Consider the following 27,555-nt stretch of genomic DNA (forward strand, 5'->3'; position numbering starts at 1 on the left):
AACAACAAAATGTCTCCGATGAGCGTGACGTCACAACTATTTAACTATATTTAGATTCGTTATAGCAGTTACGAGCGGGCTCATGCGCATGCGCAGTTGAGCGGCGGGGCAAACCGATGTATTTGACCCAAATGACAATTGCGGGGGAGGAGGGTGCGGCAAATTCATAATCTTGAGAAGAAAAAAAATCATATTTCACAAAGAGCCTAGCATCCAGCACACGTTGGTCTACCGATTACTCACGATTTTGAAACGCATCCCTGTTGGTTTTTGAACACACTCTGTAAGTTGATTTCTGAATGACTCATAAGTTAATTTTTGAATGCGTGCCTAGTGTACGTGATGTCGTCAGGGGAATCCTCATCGCATCTAGAAATAAACTTTCCTGCAAGCAAAAGGAGACCGGGTTATACGAGCGGAGCGGAGTAAGGCCAAACGAGTGAACACCAACTGCTGTCTGATTATGTGGTTGATTGGGTTTGGAATGATCACCTTTGTTATAATTACTAGCGAAATCCATAGAGTCAGACTACCAGAGTGGAAATTAACGACTAACAGGAATAACAGGTAAGAAAGATTACGTATTATCTTCTCGGTGTATCCAAGAAAATGAAATTTTGTCAGAAAATTTTTGGCCAGATCACTACACTAGTAAGGGCTAGTTGTACAGTCCCTCTAGCAGCCGCTTAACTTCTATTCTGGAAGTAGCGCGGAAAGTGGTTTGTACGAACATAACAACGCCTAACCGGAGAATAATCAGGGATAACTAAACCGGTGATTCTGGCAGGGTTAGTGAAGTTAACCGGCGACTAAATTTTGACAAAGGCAGGAATAGTTCCAGAATTAGTCATGACAAGATTGTTTGTTAGAACGAGGAAGGAGAAGAAACGGGGACATCACACCAATTCGGGAAGAATATGACGATTCCAAATTTAAGTAAAAATCTCGTACTACTACTTTTCGATCTCATGCTCGAGAAACTGGGGCGTATGAATGAACTGTGAAACTATTTTCTAATATTAAACTATTTGCTTGTAGTAGGCCTAATAGGCATTTTATGTTGGTCTTTGTCAATTATATTCTGTCGTGTTATAAAAATGACCATTTGTGCAAAAACAGTCTCGTTAATTTTGTGTGTGTTACAATTTATGCAGCGTTAGAAAGACCTATTTTGTTTTATCTAGCAGACAGTGACAAAATAAACGTAATCAGATCGAGAAACCACACCAGTCATGGGTAGTATTTGTATTAACAGCTTACGCAGTATTAGACAACCATATTTCGGCCTCTTTTCTTTTATGACATAACGTAAGATACGGGCTTCCTACGTCATCGTAGCTGCCAAAGCGCGTTGGCGCCTGTTATCTGGTGCTCTCTGACGACTGCTGAAAGGAACCTATTTCTAACAGGTTGTGGGAAAATATTGCGAATGGTGGTTTGAAAAACATTACTTTCAAAGCAAATTTCCTCTTTCACAAGTGGAACTTTGTGTGAGAATGTACGATGAATTCCTTAAATCACAGAGCGTTTGATGACGAGCCATTAGAAGTATTTCGAGCCCAGATCAGACAATCGTGTCGTTATTATGAGCAAATTGATGTAGTGCTACGGGAAGCTCTCGCTCCTCTGCGGTAGCTAATTTATTTGTGGAAAACTTTGAGAACAAGTCACTGGACTCGGCTAAAAATTTTACTGGCACATTTGTGTGATGTATCGTAAACTGTAACACGGGCAAGAAAAATCAACATTATATGTGAAAACTTAGCTTCTGTTGCAGCTTATTAACCTTAGGGACCAATGTTGTACGTGAAAGCTTTGCTTTTCTTGTAGGAACACTATGTATATTAATTTAAAACATTAACTTTTCCTGTTTGTGTAACTGCGCTACTTAACAGTGATGTTGCTATTAGCGGACTACATCGCGTGTCCTACGCTCTGAATATCCGCTGTCATCGGCTGGCGGGATCACGTGACATGAGCAATGACTCACTTACAAAAGCGTATCGCAATCTCGATTACATGGTTCGGAAAGTAACATGCGGTGTTTGGTGGGATTCGAACTTATACTTTCATGATACGAAAATATACAGCGTACATATTGCTGCCGGGAAATTCTACGCCCATATGTAAAAACGTAACCATTCAAAGAATTGATATGTTTTACGGTTCCGAGGGAAAATATACTGTCACTTAATAAAACGGAAAAAGTGTGTTTTCATCCGGGAGAAAGTGTATTTTTAACCGGGAAATCCGGGAATAATCTGGGAATTTTTTTTCGTTGTCCACGTATACACCCTGCTCTTACAGAATCTTATCTTGACAACAGGAAGTAGAAGGTACACTTTAATGGCATGAGCTCTACATTCCTAGATATTTCAAGAGGTGTGCCTCAAGGTTTCATGTTGAGACCCCTATTGTTTATAATCTATATTGATGACCTACCTAGCATCATGCTATGTAAATCTGTTCTGTATGCTGATGGCACCACTTTCATTGTAACTAGAAATGATATAGAGGACCTAAAGGAACAAAGCAAAGTCAACCTAATAATTTCTAGTATCCAGTTTAAAGACAATGAATTAACTGAAAATCAGAATCGAAAATGTATTTTATAACAATGAAAACAATCAATATTTGACAAAATAATTTAATTGGGTAGATAAAAAAATCTCCTCGCCAAGCAGCTGCAGAAAACACACACACACACACACACACACACACACACGCACACACACACACACACACACACACACACACACACAAAAGAAAGTTATAATTCGGCAAGCTTTCAGAGCCAGTGGCTCCTCCTTCAGGCAGAAGGTTTGAAGAGGAAGGAAGATGGGTGAAGCAGAAGGACTGGAGACGTCTAGAAAAAGGGGTAGATTTCGAGAAAGTCACCCAGAACTGCAGGTCAGGGGAGACTTACTGGATGGGATGAGAAGGAAAGACTGATTGTTGCAGACTGCATTGGACAAGATTTGAAAACCTCAGAGCTTGAAGCTGGAAGACAGGGTAACATACAAGACAGAGATTAGCATGAGTTAATAAGAGTGAAAAGCTAAGTGCATTGTACATAACAGAGGTGGGAGGGGGCAGTAAAAAATAGACAGATAAGACAATGAAAGATGTATAAAACTAAAACAGAGTACTATGTATTTTTTCATTTATGAAATACCAACAACAACTGTAATTCTTTCAAAGTTCTGGGTGTACACTTGCATTCCAAATTGACTTGCACCACCACACAGATTCTATATGCACTAAATTATCAAAAGTCATATATGTGTTAGATAAACTTAAAGCATGTGTGGGTGAAAAAATTATCCTTAGTTCTTATCACACAGTTTTCCAGAGCAACATAACTTATGCATACTGCTTTGAGGCAGCTCCTCTGGGACAAAAAGAGTTTTTATGTGGCAGAAAAAGACTATCAGATGTGTAGTCAGTGTTTTCAAAACAACATATCTTGTAGACTACTTTTCAAGAAACTCTGCATCATGACAGTCCCTCATTATTTATACTTAGTCACCTAGTCTACATGAAAGAAAACCACGAGAGCAAAAAATTAAGGCAATCTTTTCATTGTCACAATACATATCACAAAGAAAAGATTGACCAACCTTTTACAAGACTAAGCAAGATTCACAATAGCTATACATACTTTGGAGTAAAACTGTTCAATGCATTTCCGCCAGAAGAATATATTACCTCATTAAAAACCTTCAGAATTGTTCTACAAAACTGGCTTAAGAAGAAGGCTTTCTACGCCATAAAGAAATTTTTACTATGCACAAGAAGATCTAAAATTTTTACTTATACTCATTGGGTGCACCTCTATGTGATTCAACTATTATTGAGCATATTGATATATATCATTCACGCTGTACAAATTTTTAACATCAACAGCATGCAAAACTCTTGAAGATGAAAACAAATAAATAAAGAAAAGAATAATAACAGACATTTTGGTTTGTAATGTAATTCAAAAACTGTTTGTGTTATTTAACTGCAAAATGTTATACTCATAATATCATTGAAAAAACCTGTACCCATCATATCAATCTCTCAAATGGTTTGTCCCACATCTTATTGTCCTATGCACAAAAAATTATGATAAAGGACCAATAAAGTGCATACCATTATCTGGATCTGTTGTTTGCACTTGGAGCTGACATTGAGTTTTTCAGTTCACACCATGTTTAAGGGGATGAAGGAGTTTTTTTAACAATGAAAATCTTTAAAACAGCCCTACCTTCATGCAGATGAAGGGAGATGAAAGGAAAAAAAACAATAATAAATAAACCACTAAAACAAGATAATACACTAGTATATTACTGACAAATCACTGATATTCATATAATTATGGCAATAATAAGCTGCTGCTTTTTTCCATTCTGAAGGTTGTGTCCAGGATCTACACTCTCTGGGATTATCATCCAGAATATGTGATGGTGTTGTTGACTGTACAGATATGTCAGATGAAACAGACTGTAGCTATTGCTCAAAAGATCTAATACACTGTGGCATCGGAAAAGCTTGTATTTCCGCTGATAAAGTTTGTGACGGTAAAAAAGATTGCCCAAATGGGAGTGATGAACGTCATTGTTGTAAGTAGTTAGAAATAAATTCTATGCATAAATGTTCAGAAATTACTTTATTGTGTTGCGCAGTTCATGTAGTCCAAACTGCATTGTGCGGCTTAGTCTCGTAATTTACATTAGTCGTGTTTTTCATTTCAGTAACAGTTGCACCTAGCTTGTCTGTAGTTGAAACAACTCTTGCCTCCACAACACACTTGTCACACTATTTCTCAGAAGGTTATCTCCTACTCAAAGAAAAAGGGCAAACTGGAAAGCTGTGCACAGAAAATTTAAATACTACAGTCCCAGAGCCAAACAGACAAGCCACCCTAAATAATATTGCATCTTCAATGTGTCACCGACTGTCATATCAGTAAGTATTGACTTTCTCTGTGGAAAACTGTAGCCTATGTAGTGTACTAATAGAATTTTGAAAGAATCCAATCTAAAATTCTGCACAAACAGTTGATACGTTCCTGACATGTCATATAAGTAACATCAAAGGTTGTTGTTCACTGATAACCCATTTCACCAGGGCATCCTGTTGGCATGGAAATTCAGCATACATTTTGCTATGAGTTTGAAAAATTATGATCAACACTTTACCAAGATTTGTTCTGTAGTACATGATGTTTTCCATGTTTCATTCAGTGTTTGTAGTTGCAACATTTCCCAAAGCAGAAAACTTTGCAGGGGATTTAGATACAGACATACTGCTTCTATGATTAAAATAACATTTCCATGTTACTTGTTCATAACTTTCTGCAACAGAACCACTGACATCACAAAAAAAGAATGCAGTTTCTATGAACTTCCTTGAAGCTACAGAGAAAAAGAGGACTGAACAAGTGAAGAATGGCAGTAAAAATGTCAGAGGAAAGCATACTCAGATGTAGCCCCTAGTCAAATGACACACAAATGCATTACAAATAAGTAATGCCAAAAGTAGAAGCAACAGATATTTTTACACATCAGAAAATCAACAAAGTCAAGCTTTCCTGATAAATAAAAGTTATTGTCATACAAGCTGAAATTTTGGGCTGTGAAATTGCAGACACTATCCTAATTTCCTTCAGAAAACTTACGTGTTTCAACTTTGTATTTTTAAACCTCACTGATAAATGGAATGTAACAGTTCTTTTATTATTTCTGTAATTAATGTAATGGTATAGATCATATGACACAATAATAACACCACAGAATAAATTAATTGCAAAGGCAAAGGTCCCAAGTTCAAGTTCCAGTTCTGCACACAGTTTTGATGTGCCAGGAAGTTTCAAATTAACTGAATTATAAAATGAACACTTGTATCTTACTTCCTAAAAATGTAAAGTGTAGGTTAAAATAGTTTTTGTGGAACATGATGAGTACTCTGTACTGTAGCAATATCCATTGTCTAACACATCTTTCAATTTATGTAGAACAGTGAACACTGTGAGAATAGAGGAAGATAAAGAACACAGTGAAAGATATGTTTACATGCAGGACCCTGCATCTGCAGACATAACTTTTGTACCAGCGCCATGCCCAAAAAGAGAAGTTCTGTATATTGGATGTGGTGACCTTGGTAAGTAACAGATAAATGCTAAGATATAGGTTATCGAAACACACACACACACACACACACACACACACACACACACACACACAAAATGACAACAGCATGAACAAGAATAATATTGATATGGAGTCATTATGCTAAACAAATCCATTTTTGTTGCACGGATGATTATAACAAACAGCCTCTACAAAGATTTCATAGCTTTAAAGTTGGAATGTTAGTATAGAAAGGAATCAGACATGTAGCTACATAGTTTAGAAAAACTAGTTGTTGCATATAAACAGTCTTCTGGATAATTTACTGCAGTTTAAGAGTATCTAAGGACATGCTGATGGACAAGTCACTCACAGGGACTCTTAAAACTATTGTTTTGATTACTACATAACTCATGTTAGCAATAATATAATATTATAATATTTCATTAGGTTAATGTATTTTAGTCTATAATGATTAATTAAAATGTACATCTTCACTTATTTTCCCAAATCTTAGGGCCTTCTCTCTTAGAGATAGTTGCAACAATCATTCTCAAAATTTAATGCAAAATTGTTGTATTTTTCTGATTCACAAAGTGCATTCCTGCTAAGTATCTAAAGTCACACATACCAGTTGATTTACTCAAGAAAATATATTTTTAAAAACAGCTATGATATATTCCTGTTTCAAAGACATTTCTGTTGTATTTACTTTACTGTAACACCCACCCAGGACAGATTTGCCCCTATAGTGTTATCATCATTGCATGAGCTGCATCAGATCAAGGTAATTGTTAACAATTTAATCTTAGTGTTATGATAACGACTTGTAAAAGATTACGAGTACCATGAAACTTCTTTTTCTTTCTAGACTGTGGGACCCAACCAGCAAGAGGAACTTATGGCATTGATGGTCTGAGTAAGACAGCAGCTCACGGTGACTGGCCTTGGCATGCTGCACTTCTTAAGGATGGAGTCCATGTCTGTGATGGGACACTTGTGTCTCCACTGTGGGTGCTGACAACTACATCCTGTTTCCAGGGGTATGTCACCCAGATAATGTATTGCACAGTAGAGAAATAAATTTTACTGGTAGTAATATTAAACCTCTAGAGAAGATTACATGGGGTATATACAGCGCCAGAAAGAAATATTGTACTTCTTTTTGGAGGTTCCTAATTCACTCAAGATTTATTGTTGCAACCGCGAATGAAATGATTACATTTAGAGATCAACAGCACAGGCAATCTGAAGTACCAGGTATCGACCCGTGCTGAAACATCTGTATTAGTACATGATGTAGCTCCATGGGCGGCAATGCAGCTGCTGACTCTGGCATTCAGTAAATCATACAGATGGTGAATATTGTCCCGTGATACATTATGCCATGCCTGCTTGACCTGTTCACGTAGTTCTGTATGAGTTGTTGGTTTACAAGTCACACAAGTCACTTCTCATCTCATCATACCCCACATTTGCTCAATTGGAAACCTTACTACCAAGGGAAACTGCTGTACGTCTTGTAGAGAACACTGTTTTATGCACTGTAAATGTGTGTGTGTGTGTGTGTGTGTGTGTGTGTGTGTGTGTGTGTAAAAGACAGCATTCACCAGGTCTAAGTCGTACCTGCCAATGGCCATCACACGTGTGTGTCAGAATCTACTTTCATTGGTGAAGACCACAACAAGCCATTCCATCTCTTCCAAGTGATTTTCTGACAGCACTTGTCAGACTGTGCACATTAATGCTGGGGTGTGAGTGAAAGACAGGCTAGGTGTGTGCATGTCCATAGTCCCACTGTTAATAAACATTTCACAACACTTCTTGTTGACAAGTCTGGGCTCATAAGCTCTCTTATCTGTACTGTAGTAGCTGTACGAACTTCCACTGATGCCCTTATGATATGATGGTCCTGACGGGTGTCTGAGCTGTGTGGAGATTCAGAACCTTGTCTACCTATGTGGCGGTTCTCTGAAAGGATGATCCTACCACTCAGAAAGCCACAATTTGACTCCTTTCAAACTCACTCTGTTCAATGCAGAAAGCATAATGCATCTCCTTGGCATGATTGCCTGCTTGCTTCACACATTTGCATCACACTGAGCATTCTGATTGTGAGCATCCCCTATTAAAGGGTAGACACAAATGACACTCCGGTAGCTATGCCACTACACTATCTATTGGCAGACAATGTTGAAACCATTATCAGTAGATCTACTACTCCCTGATGGTACACGCCATTATTGGATCAAAATTGATGTCATCTTTCCACATGCACCATTTTTTTTTTTTTTCCAACAGTGTATTGGTGAAGCTAACTATGTCTGAATTGCTGTTATCGAGATAGTGGCTGAAATGAATTTTCTCTGTTCTTACATATTACTTTTATTTATTGCATTTTTCATCTCATGCTGAGAAAATTGTTTCACAGGCAGGCAAAGGCACAGTGGACTGTACGGCTAGGAAGCATTCGTCTGTCTGCATCTACACCTTGGCAACAGGAGCAACCAATAGTGGGCATGATGAAGTCTCCAGTGGAAGGGAGCTCAGTAGCTATGGTGAAACTTGCAGAAGCAATAAATATGTCAGACTTTGTTAAGCCAATATGTCTGCCTAATGAAGGCAGTACTTTGCTACCCTATGCTAATACAACGTACTGCAACACTCTTGGATGGGCAAAGAACCGTAAGTTATCTTTTTGCTTTGTGTTCCGTCAAAGACAGCAACATATGATAGCTAATAAAGATGTAATCATCATTATTAAAAAGTATTCTCTGAAACATTAGTCAAGCAAATATTTTAAATGAAGTGAAATTATATCAGTAAATAATGGAAAGCAGTAAACATGACAGTCAACATGTAAACTTGTGAAACAGAGAGCAGTTGGCAGCTGTGAAAAGATGATTCATAAAATAAGTACAAATAGTTGATTTTAACTGTTTGTGCAATACGTGAAACAGTAACCAATCAGGAAAATCAATAGCACACAATAATATCTTAAAATCCTGTTTCAAGAGAGTGGAGAGTAGTGAAAGAAGTTAAGCAGTGGGTTCACACACATAGAGTGAGTGTTGTCTGAAGACTTTTTGTTACTTAATATGAATAGGAATAGATAAAATGGCTGTAAGTATCGCACAGACAGAAAAAATATTAAAATCAGTAGGAAACATTCTAAAGAAAAATGGAATCACAAATTTTTTAACCACAAATAATCCTATCTTTGAATTCCATCTGCAAACTTCAGCCCTACTGAAAATAATATTGGTGTCAAGAGGTGCTAGTAGTATTACATCAGGTCTGATACTGTCATACCTTTCAAAAGTATGATGATGCCATTTTAGCAGTGGAAATCTACCACATGCACCAGAGTGATGGAGTATGGTTTACACTGTAGAATGTCATTCTAGGTGTTTTGATAGCACTGAAGATGCAACCTTAATAAAAAACTACAAGGACACCTTTTTGTCATATCAAACCACTGCAGTTTTTTTCTGACAAAACACTATATGAGCAAATGATTAAGCCTTCAGAGGATTTAGTTTTGCCTTTACTGTTAGTTGCTAGTTGCACACTTCCATTAATGATGTGCTTACATCTTACATATTCTCATGTAGTAACTACAATGTTGAGTACCTTAAACAGGCAACAAATGAAAATTCTATGGACAACTTTCGCATTTGCTGTTACTCTGTGTGTTATTTCACAAACCTTGGTAAATCAATCCAACATTGACAACTTCTAGGAACTCATCCAAAAGGTACTTTCCAGTGAGACATATAAATAAGAATAATGTAACAGAGGATTCTAATACTAAACTAGATTGGTAGAGGCAAAAATAAATAAATAAATAAATAAATAATTACAGCTGTGGAAACAGACAGATAAAAGCAACATATGACCCGAAGAGAAGGGAACGTGAAAGTGCAGTACATAAGACATGTTGAAATACACAAATACAGTGAAAACAAATTATCTTTTAAACTAAACCAAACACTGAAATCAGCTGTAATCATAATTTGTCCAGTATCTTAGTCATGATTATTGCTGTTTTTGTTCTTCATAAATAGGGCTTATCTAAAGACTATAGTGCCAGCTTTTAGTTCCATCATATTATCATCAATGTAGAATTCATTTACAATAAACAAAATTGCCCTAAAATGCTCAGTGTATAGTCAGTTGCAGGGTGTGAGGCTGAATTTTGAGCACTTCAAAACTAAAAGATTTTTTCAGTAGATGCTAACAAGAAAATGCAATAAGCATTGGGAATTCATTGATGTCGGAGATATAGGAATAGGCCACTTAATACTTCCAAACATGAGATGTATAGCTGTAAAAGTGTATGTGTGTGGGGTGGGGTGAGAGAAATAATGAAAATCAGAAGGGTACAGAGTTCTGGACTTAACAACTTTTGATAAAAAAGTATGACATTACACTAGTTTGATACTATGACCTACCCACCTGCTCATGTAGTGTAACTTGCAGCATGCCAGCTTGCGACTCAGGGAAGTGAGGCAGTCCTGTATCGAATGCACTTGGGCTAGTACACTGGCCAAAATGTGTGTGGTTTTTCAGTGGTTTACCATGCTCATTTAGGCAAATGTCGGGCTGCTCCACAAATTCTACCTCAGAGAATACATACTGATACAATTAAAATGCAACAACACATGGAACAAAGTTTACACTGCTCACAAGAGCTACAGAGTTAAACAATGAAATAAAATTTGCCATTTCCTGGGAAGCAGATCCCAAACTAGACGGGATAAATACTACAAAAAAGAAAGAAAGATGAAAGTTTAATACAATGATCATAACTATAAACTATCTAAAAATCTACATTCACTTAATAATACCTAGGTAGGTGTCAAGACATGACCTGTATGGTGGGTGGGTGGAGGGAGGGAGGGGGGGGGGGGAGGGGAAATCAGCCGCTGGCAAGCCAGGATAGACTGCCTTTTCCTCACCTGGACATGGGTTGGTGGTGGTGACTGGAGATGTATAGGGGATCATCACTAAAACATCCCTGGTTAATAAAGCCTTTTATCCTTGACTGGTACAGGGATGGAATCATAGAGGGAGAGAAGGCTGTTGTCCTCTGTGACATGACAAAGGCGGCTCCTCACTCCTTGGCTGCTTCCTGACCACAGTTTACAATACATTGGAATAGATGGTGCTTAAACTGCAGCACCTGGCATGACTGAAGACAATGATGTGTGCTTGCCCTGAGCAGTGGTCAGCAATAATGTAGGCCTGTACAGGCAGGAAAACAGTGACAGTGCAGCTGAGTAGCTAGATTTCCCAGACTCGAACCTGCAGCAAATCAGAAAGATGGTTGCTGGCAGCAAGAAATCTCCCAACGAGTGACACAGAAGTAGCTCATGCAGAATAGTGTTTTCTCTCGTGGCAGAGCACTTTAGCCGGGAAATTATAACAGGCTGGAGCAACCATCTGTAACATTATGCAATGATAACTTCATTTGTTCTGTTTCCTTGTCCAAACAGCTCTTACAAATGCCCTGCTACAGCTGTAAGGTGCCCCAACTTCAACTTTCAGAGTGCCTGGCATAGTCTCCAGTGTCAGCATACTGAATAAACGTTCTTGTATTCTGAAAATGCCCTCTTGCTCCATAGTGCCTGTCCTTTGAGCTGACAGGTGCTTCTCCCCTTAACATCATTCTGCTACATCAACACTGGTTAGTTCGTTACATCAGACTAGGTTCTGCCATAACATTCCTCCCTCCCTTGAAGATACAGAGTCTCTTGACTGGAACCTGTTTACATTTATGGATGCCATATATCTTAACACTGTTCCATGGGCAGACAGAAAAAGAACAATATTCTCCACTTTTCTTTACATTAATTTAGTGTAAACTACATGGTCCATTGCCTACCTACTCATTTAAGTCTTATTTTGAATCAACAAGTAACAAACGAGAAAAATAAAATTATGAAACTTTCTACACTTAAGAATGATTTAACAGCAAAATGTTCCACTCAACTGATTTCTCATGTTCAGTATTTATGCTTATTTTTCAGGTGGTTTCTGAACTCACTATTACAGTACATAATCATGAGTTTTGTCTTTGTGACAAAAGTTTTGCTTATATTTTCTGAGAAAACATGATCTTAAAACTATTCTCATACAAAATCCTTATATGATACAACGATACATAGATATTGGTTAATAGTTCCAATTATTCCCTTTACTTTAAAGCTAATTACAGATTCTTCTTGCAATGTTATATTTTGTTGTACCTTTTCTCACCCCTGTGGCACTTTATCACATAAACTGAATCTTAATGGTTTTGTCCACAGCTTAGTGGGTTTGTCCCTCATGACAGGAGAACATTGTGCACAATATGTCATTGGCAGCTGTCTCTCAGCTGAAACAATGTCTCCCTGAGTTAAATGGTGCACTGTGAAAGAACAAACACACAATATCTTCTCTTACACTCAGTGCCTATAATGTAGCAAGTATTATCAACTTTACATGTTTCCTGATCACCAGGCACACATTCCTGAAGGGGTTGAGCCTTGTCAGCCTGATCACTAGCCATGTATCTGTGTTTGCTCTTTCTTCTCTTCCTCCCTTCCGAGGAGATGGCACCATCACAGGTGTTGATGAATCTCTGTCCTTCATAAATAAATGCATCTGTATCACATCAGTATCTACAACATTTTGAACATAAATAAGATCATCTATATCTTCCTGTGCATCCTCCACTAAACCCACAACAAACTTACCATCTGCAGTTACACTCTGTGTAGGGGAAAAGAAAAGAAAACCATTGGCACATGTACTTCCCTGCACATCTCGTCCAGTCTCCTCAGCCCATTATCGCCCAGCAGGGTAGACACTACTGCACCTACATTATATCACCTATGTTACTTACACCCTCATTTACTTCAGTACAGCCCATAGTAATACTCTGTCTGGCCCTACAGCTAATTCAGGCTTACATTTCCACAAGATATTAGAGCTGATAAAGCCACACTATTCTCTTTAATTTCTGCAGCTACTTTACATGTCTAAAACACAAACTATTAATTTCTTTCTCCTCTCTTTCCACTGGAGTGTACTTTCCACAAATGGCAGCCACTGAAGTTGAAAAACTTCTGACACTAGAATGTAGCAGTCAGGAAGTGGCCCTTACTGTGGTGTGAGAATTAGTTACTGGCCAGTCAGGATGGAGTACTATTTCCATTACTTGATGTGGGCTGTGGAGGTGAGGTGGTGGCAACTTGAATTGTAAGGCAGACTTCCATGAAACATCCCTGGTGAAGAACGTTTCTATTTATGACAGTTACAGGGATGAAATCATAGCTGGAGAGGATGTTGTCCTCTGTTAAAGTACTGGCCACAGATGACTGAGACAGATCCTTGCTACTCAGCCACTTCATAGCCACAGTGTATGATACACTGGGTGGATGGTGTTTTACTGCAAAGCATGGCATGACTCAAGACAATGATGTGTCCATGCCCTGGGCAATGGTCAGCAATGACATAGGTTTGCAGAGGCCAGAGAACAACAACAGTGTAGCTGGACAGCTAGGTGTCCAGATTTGAACCCACAGCACACTAAGAAGGAGGTCGTTAGCAGCAGGAAGTCACCCGGACGTAACACACCAATGCAAAGTTGCCAAGTTGACTGCATACAGGTTACCTCAGGCACAAGCTGCAGCTACTAGTAGTAAAGTCCATGAATGGCAGCTGGCTGCTTCATCTTGTGTTGTCAGTGGTCTCAAGTCTTGAGTTATTGGCTGGCACAGACTGCTTCACTGGGCATATTGTACTCAACTGGATACGATTGTGCACAATGAACATCTGAGAGTTCTAAATTAGGTTGTATACATTTGAGTCAGGCTGGCTAGTGTTTTCCCCCACAGCAGCACTCCGGCCCATCAATTATAACAGGCTGGAGTGCCCAGCTGCAGCTGTTAGGCTATGATTACATCATTCACCCCTGCTTTCCCATCCCGTAAGCTATTCCAGACACACTGCCACTGCTATAAAGTGTCTCAACTTCAATTTTTGAAGGTGGTGTCTGGCATATCACACAGCATCAGCATACTCAGTAATTGTCTTTGTGTCCCGAGTAGGCTATCTTGCTCCATAGCACCTGGCCATTGGATTGATGGGCACTTCTCCGTCTATGATGTCATTCTGCTGATTTGACACTGGGCAGCTCATTACACCAGAAAGGTTGGGGCCTATCACTTGGATCAACTCCAACAAAAACAATGAACTGGCTGATGAGTTTCAGTTGTTACAGACAAAAGGTTCCTTCTTCAAGCACTAAAGCAAGAAGAAAATGACATACAAAGATAATAGAGGCTTACCGATGCCTCTTCTTCAGTCTCCTTCTTGTTTCTTGTTTATCCAGCTTCTTGAGATCTCTTGTGAAGAGAGACAGTACAACACATTCATTAGTGGTCTGGGACAATCAATGAAGTTACACAACAGTTAGTAATTTAACTTTTGAAACTGCCAGTTTATTGGCATTTCTTGAAATTTTGAATAAACTTTCGGTTCATTTTTGTCAAAATCAGCACTTGTCTCAAAATGAATTTCCAACTTTGTGCTTTAAGTCCAAGAATGTTTGCAACTATTGTACACAGTTCATTGGACAGCTTGATCATGCACTAGCATGTAACATATTTCAAATCAAGCGCGCAGGTTTCAGTTTTCCCTAATGGGCTAAATGAATCTTTTGTAATAACATGATGTATATATCTCACATAATGTCTAAATGAAACTAGATTTGTCTCCATTTGGGTCAAAATAACAAAAAATAAAATTAACTGTGCAGGTCAACAAACTGTACACGCCCACGTTTTGCACTCTAAGTGATAACTCGTCTCAGAGTAAAAGCCACACATAAACTCACACTTTTTCATGCACACAAAATTCAAAACACCTTTATATTAAACAGATAAATTATGGCTTGCAATTACTATTAAACATTTTCTGTTCTGAATAAACTTCAAGAACTTGTATTTGAAAATCAGTAACATTTTATCGCCTGAAAGAAACTATTAGTTTGCTAAAACGGATTCAGATTACAGTCAACTCGTGTCTAGACAGTGACATCACGAATCGATACTTTGCTTGGAATGAACGAAATACCTGTACTGAAAAATACTGTCCGTTGAGTAATTTACTGACTTTTATAACAAATTTGGTACCCCTTGCTTCGCTACACTGCCCCTCAATCTGTAATGTCACGATAAGATCAAAGACATTACAGGATTCACTGGAGCACGCTAGGGTTGCGTACTGTGCTGTTATACCTTAATTCAGCCATCCCAAGATTCAAACCACAAGTTGTAACATACACTTTACACCACATTTTACATGAGTAATTGTATATGGGGGCCTAACAGAAATTGCTCATTTAAATGAATCTCCAAAAGTCAATGAATTTGTTCGAATTTCACTTTTTGACATGATGCACTTCACTATCTGGTGAGAAGCTCTTTCAACTGGCTGCACAAGGCAGGGATTGCAGCCAGTTAAAAAAAAAAAAAAAAATTGATAGAACTGTGACCTCCACCGAGCCGTGCATGCAGCTGTAGTCGGCTCAGTCATCTTCTTCTTTCTTGCTCTTCAAACTTGCCGTGTACAGTGTTGGGTTTCATCAACAGAAAAACGAAGTGAATGCGTAATTCTTCCAGTTATTTGGCAAATGTGTTTATTTGTTTAATAAAGATTATTTCTTTGAAATTTGGATTACAGCATCTGTTGTCTCCTTCATTGCTTACTGAAGTTTGGCAATATTCTCATCGATGTGTGCATCGTGATATACTGCTGTGTTTAAAAGGTTTCAAGTGTTGGTTTATTGTTAGAAAAAGTGTGCTATGGATTTGTTTGTGCATTTTTCCCTTATTGTGCAGATTTGCATCTTCATCATAAATACTGTGAGTATTGTTCACCTGTGTTTGTTTTGGTGCTTCCCCCCCCCTCCCCCCCCTCAACCTCCACCCTCCCCCCACCTTATACATCGTCATTCAATACTGAAGTTCGTTCCATCACATAATTGTCCTCAGTTTTATTAGCTAATAGTCTTTCCATCTTCTTACCATCGTACCTTCATGTGATTTGTATCCATTTCCCTTACCATAATGGTTATCAGTTTATCATGAAATTCAAATAATTATTTTTGTATGTTTTGTATCACGCTTTCATTGTCTTCAGCACAAGATTTTCTTCTTATTATGTTTTCCAGATTATAATGTCGATTAGACAGTTACATCAGCTTCCTTTTCATTCCTTTCTCATATTTCCTTTAGCTTTGATTGTGTCTATTACACATACATGAAATATAATTTCTACCATTAATACATATAAAATTCCTTCAACAATTCATAAACATAAAAACTTACGCCTCTAGCATAGCATTCTTTTAAAGTTAACCAGTTATCTTGAAGTCAGTTAATCTTGCTTTCTCTTGTTCTTCAATCTATTAACTGCTTCTTTTCAGAAATTCATTTCTGTGAACTTTATCATTTTAATCTTCTTAAATTATATTATCATGATATGTTTGCCATAACACATACATTATATTTAATAATAATTTAATAAAATAATCTTCTTAACTATATATAAAATAATGAACAAAATAATACATCTTGTAGCTCATCCTGTGGCTCAAGTGTAATATCAGTGTCCTGTTAGTAAATACTCTTCTCATTCTCTTTTCCTTTATTTTCTCTTCATAAATGGTACATATTTTCTCATTGATAATATTTCTTTATCTCTGTGTGGTGGAATAAACCTTTTATCACATCAGAATCACAATCAGCAAGTATATAACTTCCTTCATGGGGAATCCACATTATTCTGTATGGTCCAGTATATGAATACTACTATTTCTTATTTAACTTTTTCTTTATCGAGGCCTTTGGATGGTCTCTCAACAATATTTCTTCTCCAACAGCATAGGTTATTACCTTCCTCACATTTTTATTGAATTTTACCTTTCATAATTGAGCTTGATGTTATAGATTTAAGTAAATTTTCTTCGAAATGTCCTCTTCAGTGAGATTGTCTTCATCAATTTGTGGACATTCCTTTAGCCAGTCTTGAGAATCATTCTTGCCATACATCACTTGGTTAGGCAAATGTCCTGTAGAAGTATGAGGCAAGTGTTTAATATTGTATTCCTTCATAGTCTCTCTTCAGATTCTGTTGGTGTAATAGGCAGCATTGTCTGTCAATATCATCTTCGGTTTTCCAAACTCTGTTACGAAATCACTGGCAAGTTTCTTTAACATAGGTCACACATGTAGATTCCTCAAAGGATTCCTCCAGCATCACACAAAAAATCTAAACCCCAAACACATGATACGGTCATTCGTGAAACAATTAAGAAGGTACTTTCTATTGAAGCCCCCCCGCCCCCCGCATCATAATGTTGACTCATGCCTGCTTTGAGACCTTTTGCACTTGCTAAATTCTCCGGATACAGTACATCCAGTAACAGGAAATGTAAGCACTTTCGCTCCTCAATTAATTTGTTTAAAACAATCCTGCCTCATTACGCTAGTGGTTGCAGCAGTACCAATCACAATTTCAGCACCAATACCATTTATTACTGCTTGAACTACTGCCTGCAAAATTCATCCACTTTTATTCGAAATGTAAGGTGTTTCTTCAGTCAGTTCCTCCCTTAGGTCCAAATCATCATTATACCTCAGTACATTCACTTTAAAATTATGCCTTCCCTCCTCATCATCTCCAGTCATCCTAGGAAGGCTTTTGGTGACCAGTTTTAGTTTAATCTTTCTGTAGATGTCATATTCGGTGGTTCATGTACTTCAACAATAAATACAGTACGGTTGGAATTTGGTAGATGTTTGCAACTTTATTGCTCTGTTACCGAGTGGTATCGGTCGTTGTGGTTGTTGTGCTTGTTGAGTTACATTTGTATCTACCCACCAAACTTCAGGTGTCAAAGGGTCTTTCCAAGGTTGTATACTATCAGGATTGTCTTCTGGGTATATATCACATTTGCGTGAATTACCACACTGGTTATTTGAATCATTATATCTGCATTTACGATTTGGTTTTCCTATACTAATCTGATTCACCTGATTATTATTATTTCCATAGGTTTCTTTAGTATAATAGGTGTTACGTTTATATTATTATTGGCTTTACTATAGCCATAAGATGTCGCTTGTCCTCCTTTGTGTAATATAGGTTTAGTATTTCCATCTCGGTTGTCATTATTGTTAATATTATTATTATTATTATTATTATTATTATTATTTCTTTTCTCAGACGTTATGTCTGGTCAAAAATGGAAAGTGACGTGGACCTTGATCAAGCGTGACTCCCTTTTAACTGTACGGTATATGTTACATTGCATTTAGGAACTTTCGGGTAATTGAACATGTATCAATAATTACAGATTTCTGTAGTTGTGTATATACGTTTGGATGTAGCTGTATTGCGTTGATGTACTGGTGGATATTGTGTGGTATGACTCCTGTAGTTGATAGTATAATTGGTATAATGTCAACTTTATCCTGATGCCACATGTCCTTGACTTCCTCAGCCAGTTGGATGTATTTTTCAATTTTTTCTTCTGTTTTCTTCTGTATATTTGTTGTATTGGGTACGGATATTTCGATTAGTTGTGTTAATTTCTTCTTTTTATTGGTGAGTATGATGTCAGGTTTGTTATGTGGTGTTTTATCTGTTATAATGGTTCTGTTCCAGTATAATTTGTATTCATCATTCTCCAGTACATTTTGTGGTGCATACTTGTATGTGGGAACGTGTTGTTTTATTAGTTTATGTTGTATGGCAAGTTGTTGATGTATTATTTTTAGGGTATTCTGTATTTGCTAGTATTGTACATCCATTTGTGATGTGATCTACTGTTTCTATTTGTTGTTTGCAAAGTCTGCATTTATCTGTTGTGGTATTGGGATCTTTAATAATATGCTTGCTGTAATATCTGGTGTTTATTGTTTGCTTCTGTATTGCAATCATGAATCCTTCCGTCTCACTGTATACATTGCCTTTTCTTAGCCATGTGTTGGATGCATCTCGATCGATGTGTGGCTGTGTTAGATGATACGGGTGCTTGCCATGTAGTGTTTTCTTTTTCCAATTTACTTTCTTTGTATCTGTTGATGTTATGTGATCTATAGGGTTGTAGAAGTGGTTATGAAATTGCAGTGGTGTAGCCAATGTATTTATATGAATGATTGCTTTGTGTATTTTGCTAGTTTCTGCTCGTTCTATAAAGAATTTTCTTAAATTGTCTACCTGTCCGTAATGTAGGTTTTTTATGTTGATAAATCCCATTCATCCTTCCTTTCTGCTTAATGTGAATCTTCCTGTTGCTGAATGTATGTGATGTATTCTATATTTGTGGCATTGTGATCGTGTAAGTGTATTGAGTGCTTCTAGGTCTGTGTTACTCCATTTCACTACTCCAAATGAGTAGGTCAGGTATAGCATAAGTATTTATAGCTTTTGTCTTGTTTCTTGCTGTCAATTCTGTTTTCAGTATTTTTGTTAGTCTTTGTCTATATTTTTCTTTTAGTTCTTCTTTAATATTTGTATTATCTATTCCTATTTTTTGTCTGTATCCTAGATATTTATAGGCATCTGTTTTTTCCATCGCTTCTATGCAGTTGCTGTGGTTATCCAATATATAATCTTCTTGTTTAGTGTGTTTTCCCTTGACTATGCTATTTTTCTTACATTTGTCTATTCCAAAAGCCATATTTATATCATTGCTGAATACTTCGGTTATCTTTAGTAATTGGTTGAGTTGTTGATTTGTTGCTGCCAGTAGTTTTAGATCATCCATGTATAGCAAATGTGTGATTTTGTGTTGGTATGTTCCAGTAATATTGTAGCCCTAATTTGTATTATTTAACATGTTGGATAGTGGGTTCAGAGCAAGGCAGAACCAGAAAGGACTTAATGAGTCTCCTTGGTATATTCCACGCTTAATCTGTATTGGCTGTGATGTGATATTATTTGAATTTGTTTGGATATTAAGTGTGGTTTTCCAATTTTTCATACTATGTTTAGGAACTGTATCAATTTAGGATCTACTTTGTATATTTCCAATATTTGTAGTAACCATGAGTGGGGTACACTATCAAAATCTTTTTGGTAATCAATGTATGCACAGTGTAGTGACCTTTGTTTAGTTTTAGCTTGACATGTCACCTCTGCATCTATTATCAGTTGCTCTTTACATCAGCCTTTTTGTTCTTCATTTATAATTTTATTATTATTATTATTATTATTCTTTCTTTTCTCAGACGTTATGTCTGGTCAAAAATGGAAAGTGACATGGACCTTGATCAAGCATCACTTCCTTTTAACTGTACAGTATATGTTACATTGCATTTAGGAACTTTCGGGTAATTGAACATGTATCAATAATTACAGATTTCTGTAGTTGTATATATAAGTTTGGATGTAGCTGTATTGTGTTGATGTACTGGTGGATATTGTGTGGTATGACTCCTGTAGTTGATAGTATAATTGGTATTATTATTATTATTATTATTATTATGTTTTGAGGTAGACATTTGGTTATTACTCCATACTCCCATACTCGGGCATCTTCTAATATCATATTGATCGAATCGACTACAGACAAACTGTTCCATGACATAGTCAGTGACATTTATAAGTTTATCACATATATGACTAAGTAATCTTCCTTTCAAAATATGTATCACTTCTCTGTGGGAAATAGGACCACTCCAGCACCTCATTTTATTAATGTATTTCTCGAAATACTGTCTTAATGAACTTCGTTTACTACTATAAAACTCTGGTTGATACACCTCCTTTTGTAGCCACCTCTCTGGCTTGCTACTCGACCAGTATTTTGCTAAGAAAAGTTGCTCAACTCTGTGCACATATTACAATTCTCACTCGCTTCTGCATCCCACAGTGCTGCTTCATCTGTGATCTTGGACACAATAAATTGAAGTCTATCATGTTCAGACCAACTGCGAGGAAAAATACACTTAAAATTGTTAATGAAAATTTTTGAATGGATGTTATCTTTTTCGGTCAAAAAGCTACGAAACTGTCTGCTTTTGAATATGCTTGTCTCAACCTTTAAAGACGACAAGCATCCTCTTTGGACAAAAGTGTCATTTTCATTTCCATAACAGTCACTAAATTTATTGGGTATATCCCCACAACAGTTACATTTTACTTCACTACAGGGTTTATTACTCCTAAGTCTGTCTTAGTCAATACATTTTGTGAAGATTTTTGTTCTGACAATTTACAATTTGTTTCACTTTGCCACTTAGGTAATTCTTCAGTTACTTTATCTTTAGTAGCCTGAAACACACTAGTAAATAACTTGATAAGTTCATCATTTCCCATCTGTTTTTCCTTAAATACCTCAGCTTGTTTCAACTCGAGAGTGGTATTGACTTTCTCTTTGATTTCCTTATTTTTTAACTTCGATCCACTCAGAAAGATCATTATCTAATTGTTTAGTTTGGTCCTTTAAACAATTATCTATGCCCTTGCAAGTGTCTATTTCGAATTCTGACATCATCTTCGACAGATCCTCAATTTGCACATTAGTCTTCAAGTAACTACTTTCAAAGTTATGGATTTTATCTGACAAATCACTATGCCCCTTTGAAATAGTTTCATATTTATTCTCCATCTCATTAATTTTACCCATAAATTCAGTGTGTAGGTTAGTCATATCCATGGAAAATTTTATTTCTAATTCATTAAATTAAGTATTTAATCGTTCTTCTCGCTCTTCTTTTAAGTTATCAAATTTCTCATTTAATTGTCTATTATCATCTTTAAGTGACACAATTTGATTTCCAAGTGACTCAAACTTGTCAAATTTTTCATTTAGGGAACCCATATTTTCCATTTGAGCATTGAATTTTTCAGTTTGGAATCCATACTTCTCATCTAAATGTTGCATATTCTCAGTTAACTGACATTTTACTCGCCATGAATTTAATAATAATATCATCTTTAAGCTCTGTAACATTAGATGTAAGATTCACACTTCCCTGTGAAACTTTGGTGTATTTATAGACTCCTGTATATTACTACTTGGCAACGGACTTGCCGCAGTGGATACACTGGTTCCCGTCAGATCACCAAATTTAAGCACTGTCGGGCGTGGCCGGCACTTGGATGGGTGACCATCCAGGCCGCCATGTGCTGTTGCCATTTTTCGGGTGCACTCAGCCTCATGATGCCAACCGAGGAGCTACGCGACCGAATAGTAGCGGCTCTGGTCAAAGAAAACCATCGTAACGACCGGGAGAGCAGTGTGCTGACCACACGCCCCTCCTATCCGCGTCCTCACCTGAGGACGACACGGCGGTCGGATAGTCCCGATGGGCCACTTGTGGCCTGGTGACAGAGTGTGTATATTACTACTTCTACTTGTACTCAGGTCTGCTTCTACTTTCACCTCCACATCAATAATATTACTATCACTTAAATTATGTGATTGCTGCCCTACATTTATTACATTTGGGACTCTTTCACTAAGATTTTCCTCAATCAAATTATGTGATTGCTGGTCCATAATTGGTTCCTTAGTTACCTCCTCATGAGGATTATATCCACTTTCACTCCCCTCACTCACCACTTCCAAACTCTGGGTTGCATTATCTCGTGCTCTCCTTGTTCAGGTGTACATTTTTCCTAGTACCTTTATACACAGTTAAAATATCAGTATCAACACAACACACAATTATTTGTTTGTTAACAACATATATGAACAACTGTGCTCTATTCAAAGATGATTGTTTACGATAAAATCAAAATATATTTTCACCAACTGGAGAACTATTCTTTTCTGCTATGTCTATCCTACTCATACCTGCGAGTATCTCACATTAGCTGTGAGTACTTATCCTTTCCAATGGGTCGATGTTCATGCCTTGGGCCTGAAGTTGTTAGTATACCGTTTTCAGGCGCCAAGTTGCGGCACCAAGTATTTACCGATGCCTCTTCTTTAGTCTGCTTCTTATTTCTTGTTTATCCCAGCTTCTTGAGATCTCTTGTGAAGAGACACAATACAACACATTCAGAAGTGGTGTGGGACAATCAATGATGTTACACAACAGTTAGTAATTTAACTTTTGAAACCACCAGTTTATTGACATTTCTCGATATTTTGAATAAACTTTCGATTCATTTTTGTCAAAATCAGCACTTGTCTCAAAATTAATTTCCAACTTTGTGCATTAAGTCCAAGTGCATTTGCAACTATTGTACGCGATTCACTGGACAGCTCAATCACGCACTAGCGTATGACATATTTCAAATCGAGCACGCAGGTTTCAGTTTTCCCTAAAAAATTACTCTTTTGTAATAACGTGATGTGTCTATCTCACATAAAGTCTAAATGAAACTGGATTTGTCTTCATTTGGGTCAAAATCACAAAAAATAAAATTAACCGTGCAGGTCAGTGAACTGTACATGCGCACCTTTTGCACTCTAAGTGATAACTCGTCTCAGAGTAAAAGCCGCACATAAATTCACATTTTTTTTATGCACATAAAATTCAAAACACCTTTATATTAAACAGACAAAATTATGGCATGCAATTACTATTAAACATTTCCCATTCTGAATAAACTTCAAAAACTTTATTGCCTGAAATACACTATTAGTTTGCTAAAACAGATTCATTTTACCGTCAACTCATGTCTAGGCAATGACTTCACGAATCGATAATTGCTTGGAATGAATGAAATACCTGTACTGAAAAATACTGCCCATTGAGTACATTTATAAAAAAATCTGATACCCTTTCCATCACTAAAGGGGCAGCAAATGGAAGTAAAATCTACTCACAATTCATACAAGAGAGAAAGATGAGAAATAATGCCACAATGGATAGTGCAATTTACAGTTACAGGATGTTGGTTGAAAGTAACTGGTTGTGGAAATAAATAACATTTCTTGACAGCAGCTGAGATGGCTTTCACATGTGGCTTTAGCACATTGATAGAAAGCTGTTTATGCCTGACGGAGGGCAGGCACCGCTTAACAATCCACTGGATTTGAAATATTTTCATGATACAGTATACCTACAAAAATAATTCTTCCCTTCATATGCAGACATTTAACTTTTAAATCTACAACAGGACAGCTATGAAGAAATTTTTTTTTCCATGGGAAAGTTGACATCTACTACTTTTTCCATTTCCTCTTTCATAACACAGCTGAATTACTGACAATTAGTTTCAGAGTTTCAGTTGCAGTATTTAAAGAAGTACAACAACAAATGAAGATGTTTCATTTTTTGCAGTGTTTGTACACAGTGTGTTGATATCCTTCAAATTACTATATGAGTACTCTTCTATTTTGCATCAATATGCTGAATGCATGACAAAAATATTGTATCTTATCACTACTAATAGAGGCACAAATTATACACAGGAAGAAAATCCAGTAATATACATACAATGGATAAAGAAGAAGTTGTCAGAATCTAAAGTAATTGGTACAGCATCTTTTTCCACAGTGTTCTGAGTAACAAAACATTCTAAAAACTTTTCACTTGCAGGAGAACAACTGCAACGAATTGAAATCAAGATTACCCCAATGGACCGTTGTATGAACATCAGCTTTCCAACTGTTAACAGTGTCTGTACAGAGTCTTTTGCAAAAGACTGTAATGTGAGTATTTAATACCTGTCAGTATTTTTTCCCAACTCTATATTATGTATGTTGTAATTACGGAGATGTATCTTAAATCCTTGCCATATAACATTTGGCACGTTCATTATCAGCAAATAAAAACAGATTGCATTTAAAAAATGATAAGTTTTATTATTAAACAAATTATCAACTGGGAAAATCATCAGTCATATCATATTCTTCTATAAGAACAAAAAATAAGAGGCAGAAAAAGCAAATCTGCAATCTCTGTTCTTTCTTTGATGATAAACTGCCTCAGGAAGTTGGCAGTGCAATCTGGAGAAAACATCTTACACCCCATATATGAGAAAAAAGTGTTCTTGATGTTTCAGGTGTATGTATTAATGTCTTCTCTTGATTTTGGATACATATTATGATTATTATTTTTCTTCTTTTATTCTTTTACATTTATTGTTTTTTAAGTGATACTTTTTCTCACTTGAATTTTAGTGTTCCTATTCTTCTTATTTTTTGGGTCACATTTCTAACTTGCTGTTTCTATTTATGGTAAACTTTTTCCAGTTGCAGTTTGTGCATATTTTTCATTGGTGTCTTTGGAAAAACTGCAGTATCTTCCTACGGTCTGTTTCACTGTAAACATATATTTTTCATTATTTCAGGAAGAAGAAGTAGCCGGAAGCCCTATGGTATGCTTGTCTTCAGACAGCAAACGTTGGATTCTTATGGGCCTAAGCAATTGGAGAATAGCATGTGCTGCATCTGGAATGGAGCGACCACGGTTATATGATAAAATTACTTCAAACATTGACTGGATATTTAAAACAATGCAGACTGTCACGTGAGTTGTGTAGGTGCATCGACAGCAAGACTGTCTTCATTTCCAGAAGACTGCTATTTTTTTAAAAATAAGTTTACATGAGATCTCCAAAAACATGAACGATACTGTGTGAATATTAACTGAACAATCAGATAAGTTTTCTTAGATAAAATTTCCAGCTTACAGCTAAAAAAAGAGTTAATCTATTCCGTGCTCATTAAAAGCAAGATTAGCCCCAATGAAGGAATATAGGAGCAAAAAATCTCAAGAATTTAAGTACTACACATTTGGTACTGGGGCGTACCCGAATTTAAACCTTAATGGAAATGCAGTTTGTACTGGTGTACAATACTGATCATAATCTGCAGCCTATGAAAGCCAAACTATGTAACTAGGCATAAAACTGCTGTTACCACATTTATAATCTATAGGCAACACCCTAAAAGAATAAAGCTTTTGTTATGAAGTTACTCATTCTTTAACTGTCAAGATGAATTTTCATTATTTTTAAATGAAACAAGTAGTTATCAGCTGCAGATGTAAAAAGTATATCTTCTGAATTCTGTCTATTGTGATCATGACAGAAGTATGCTACAACCATGTATTTTACCATGTTCATTTCTCCAGAGCAAAGATCTGAAAAATTAACTATTTATAACCTCACAAAGTTAGAAAATACTTTTGTCAAATTTGAAAAAAAGCCAACATTAAAATTTGTCAGTTGGCTTTAAGAACAAAAGATAATAGTGATCAGTACATGTAATGAAATTGAATGCAAATATTTTCATTTCAGTATTCTGGGTGTTACTGTTGTTCTTGTTTACAGTTACATATTGACATATATAACATTGTTTCAATGTAAACAGCATCTAATTTTAACTGAGAGAAGAGGGAATTAAAGACAGTATATGTTTTTATATAGACAAAGTACTTTTGATTATGTAAGCATTGAAAAATGTTGACATATGTACCATTGTCTGTCATGTAAATACAATTCATTGTTTATATCATGATATCATCATACATTTTGTTTCATTTCATCAATTATCATAAGTGACATCAAACTCTATGTAATTGTATATTACAAATAAAAAGAATTGTTGCTTGTTAAAAAAAATTGCATGTAAATTATTCCTTGTGACTTATAAGAGCATTCCTTTTCATCATAATGTCTAGTCTTATGAAAACACCTATGAGTTTCCAATTAAATGGATATTATGTATAAATTAATTTTTCAGGGGAGAAGCTAAATTTCATTGTTCTAAAAAGAAATGTGCACTAGTTGAAATAGCACAGGGGAAACATTCCATTCTTCTGTAAGAAAAGTTCCAGTATGGTCAGGTAGTTAATTTAAAAAGAAATAAAAAATGAAAGTCTTGTCACATAAGAAGATCGATAATATTTTGATCCTCAAATAGACCAGAATAATTGTTAAAAACAGCAACTGTCCCTCAACAATCAAGGAAGATGGGAACCCTAGACTTGCACACCAATCTGTCCACTTCCACAGTGTAGAATTAGGAAATGGTTCAGACTTCAATGGGTACATGTATAATGTTCATAAAAATGCCATCTCAGCTTTTCTACGGTCATTGCCATATTCATCTTAGATGCTGCTATAGTAAATGGAATTTGAGATCCTGCAGTGTTGAGCGGGTTAGCAGATGAACACCATGTTTGATTGTTTTTGTCACTATGAGATACACAAAATTCCAACTCCTACATATTTAGAGCAGCCTGAACAGTAAACACAATATCATTGAGGTTTTAGAGCCTGGTGTATAGCTTCTCCTTCAGGCAATTACATATGGTATACATCATCAAGATAATGCTTGGTCAACACTGGAAAGAATGTGCATGGTTTCCACCAGGAATGGCAGATACAATTGATTCTCAGGCTGATATGTTTGTCCAACATGTCATCCATGAAATATATCCAAACAGTTGGATGGCAAATCAAACAATGGAAA

The 27,555-nt window shown here is 36.5% G+C and overlaps 1 protein-coding gene and 1 pseudogene across 1 annotated transcript in view; both read left to right on the forward strand.

The window, feature by feature from the left end:
* LOC126467286 (atrial natriuretic peptide-converting enzyme) overlaps nucleotides 1–26,637 on the forward strand; it is a 264,050-nt gene extending 237,413 nt beyond the window's left edge. The window contains exons 7-13 of the mRNA XM_050096450.1: nucleotides 4,401–4,607; nucleotides 4,740–4,953; nucleotides 6,002–6,147; nucleotides 6,988–7,159; nucleotides 8,548–8,801; nucleotides 24,674–24,786; nucleotides 25,428–26,637. Coding sequence (XP_049952407.1) covers nucleotides 4,401–4,607; nucleotides 4,740–4,953; nucleotides 6,002–6,147; nucleotides 6,988–7,159; nucleotides 8,548–8,801; nucleotides 24,674–24,786; nucleotides 25,428–25,610 — 1,289 coding nt within the window. The 3' untranslated portion in view covers nucleotides 25,611–26,637. The remainder of the gene's footprint in view (nucleotides 1–4,400; nucleotides 4,608–4,739; nucleotides 4,954–6,001; nucleotides 6,148–6,987; nucleotides 7,160–8,547; nucleotides 8,802–24,673; nucleotides 24,787–25,427) is intronic.
* On the forward strand, nucleotides 22,199–22,316 carry LOC126423843 (5S ribosomal RNA; annotated as a pseudogene).
* Nucleotides 26,638–27,555: the final 918 nt, after the last annotated feature.

This window comes from Schistocerca serialis, chromosome 1 (assembly GCF_023864345.2).
Source record: "Schistocerca serialis cubense isolate TAMUIC-IGC-003099 chromosome 1, iqSchSeri2.2, whole genome shotgun sequence".
In the NCBI taxonomy this organism is placed as follows: Eukaryota; Metazoa; Arthropoda; class Insecta; order Orthoptera; family Acrididae; genus Schistocerca; species Schistocerca serialis.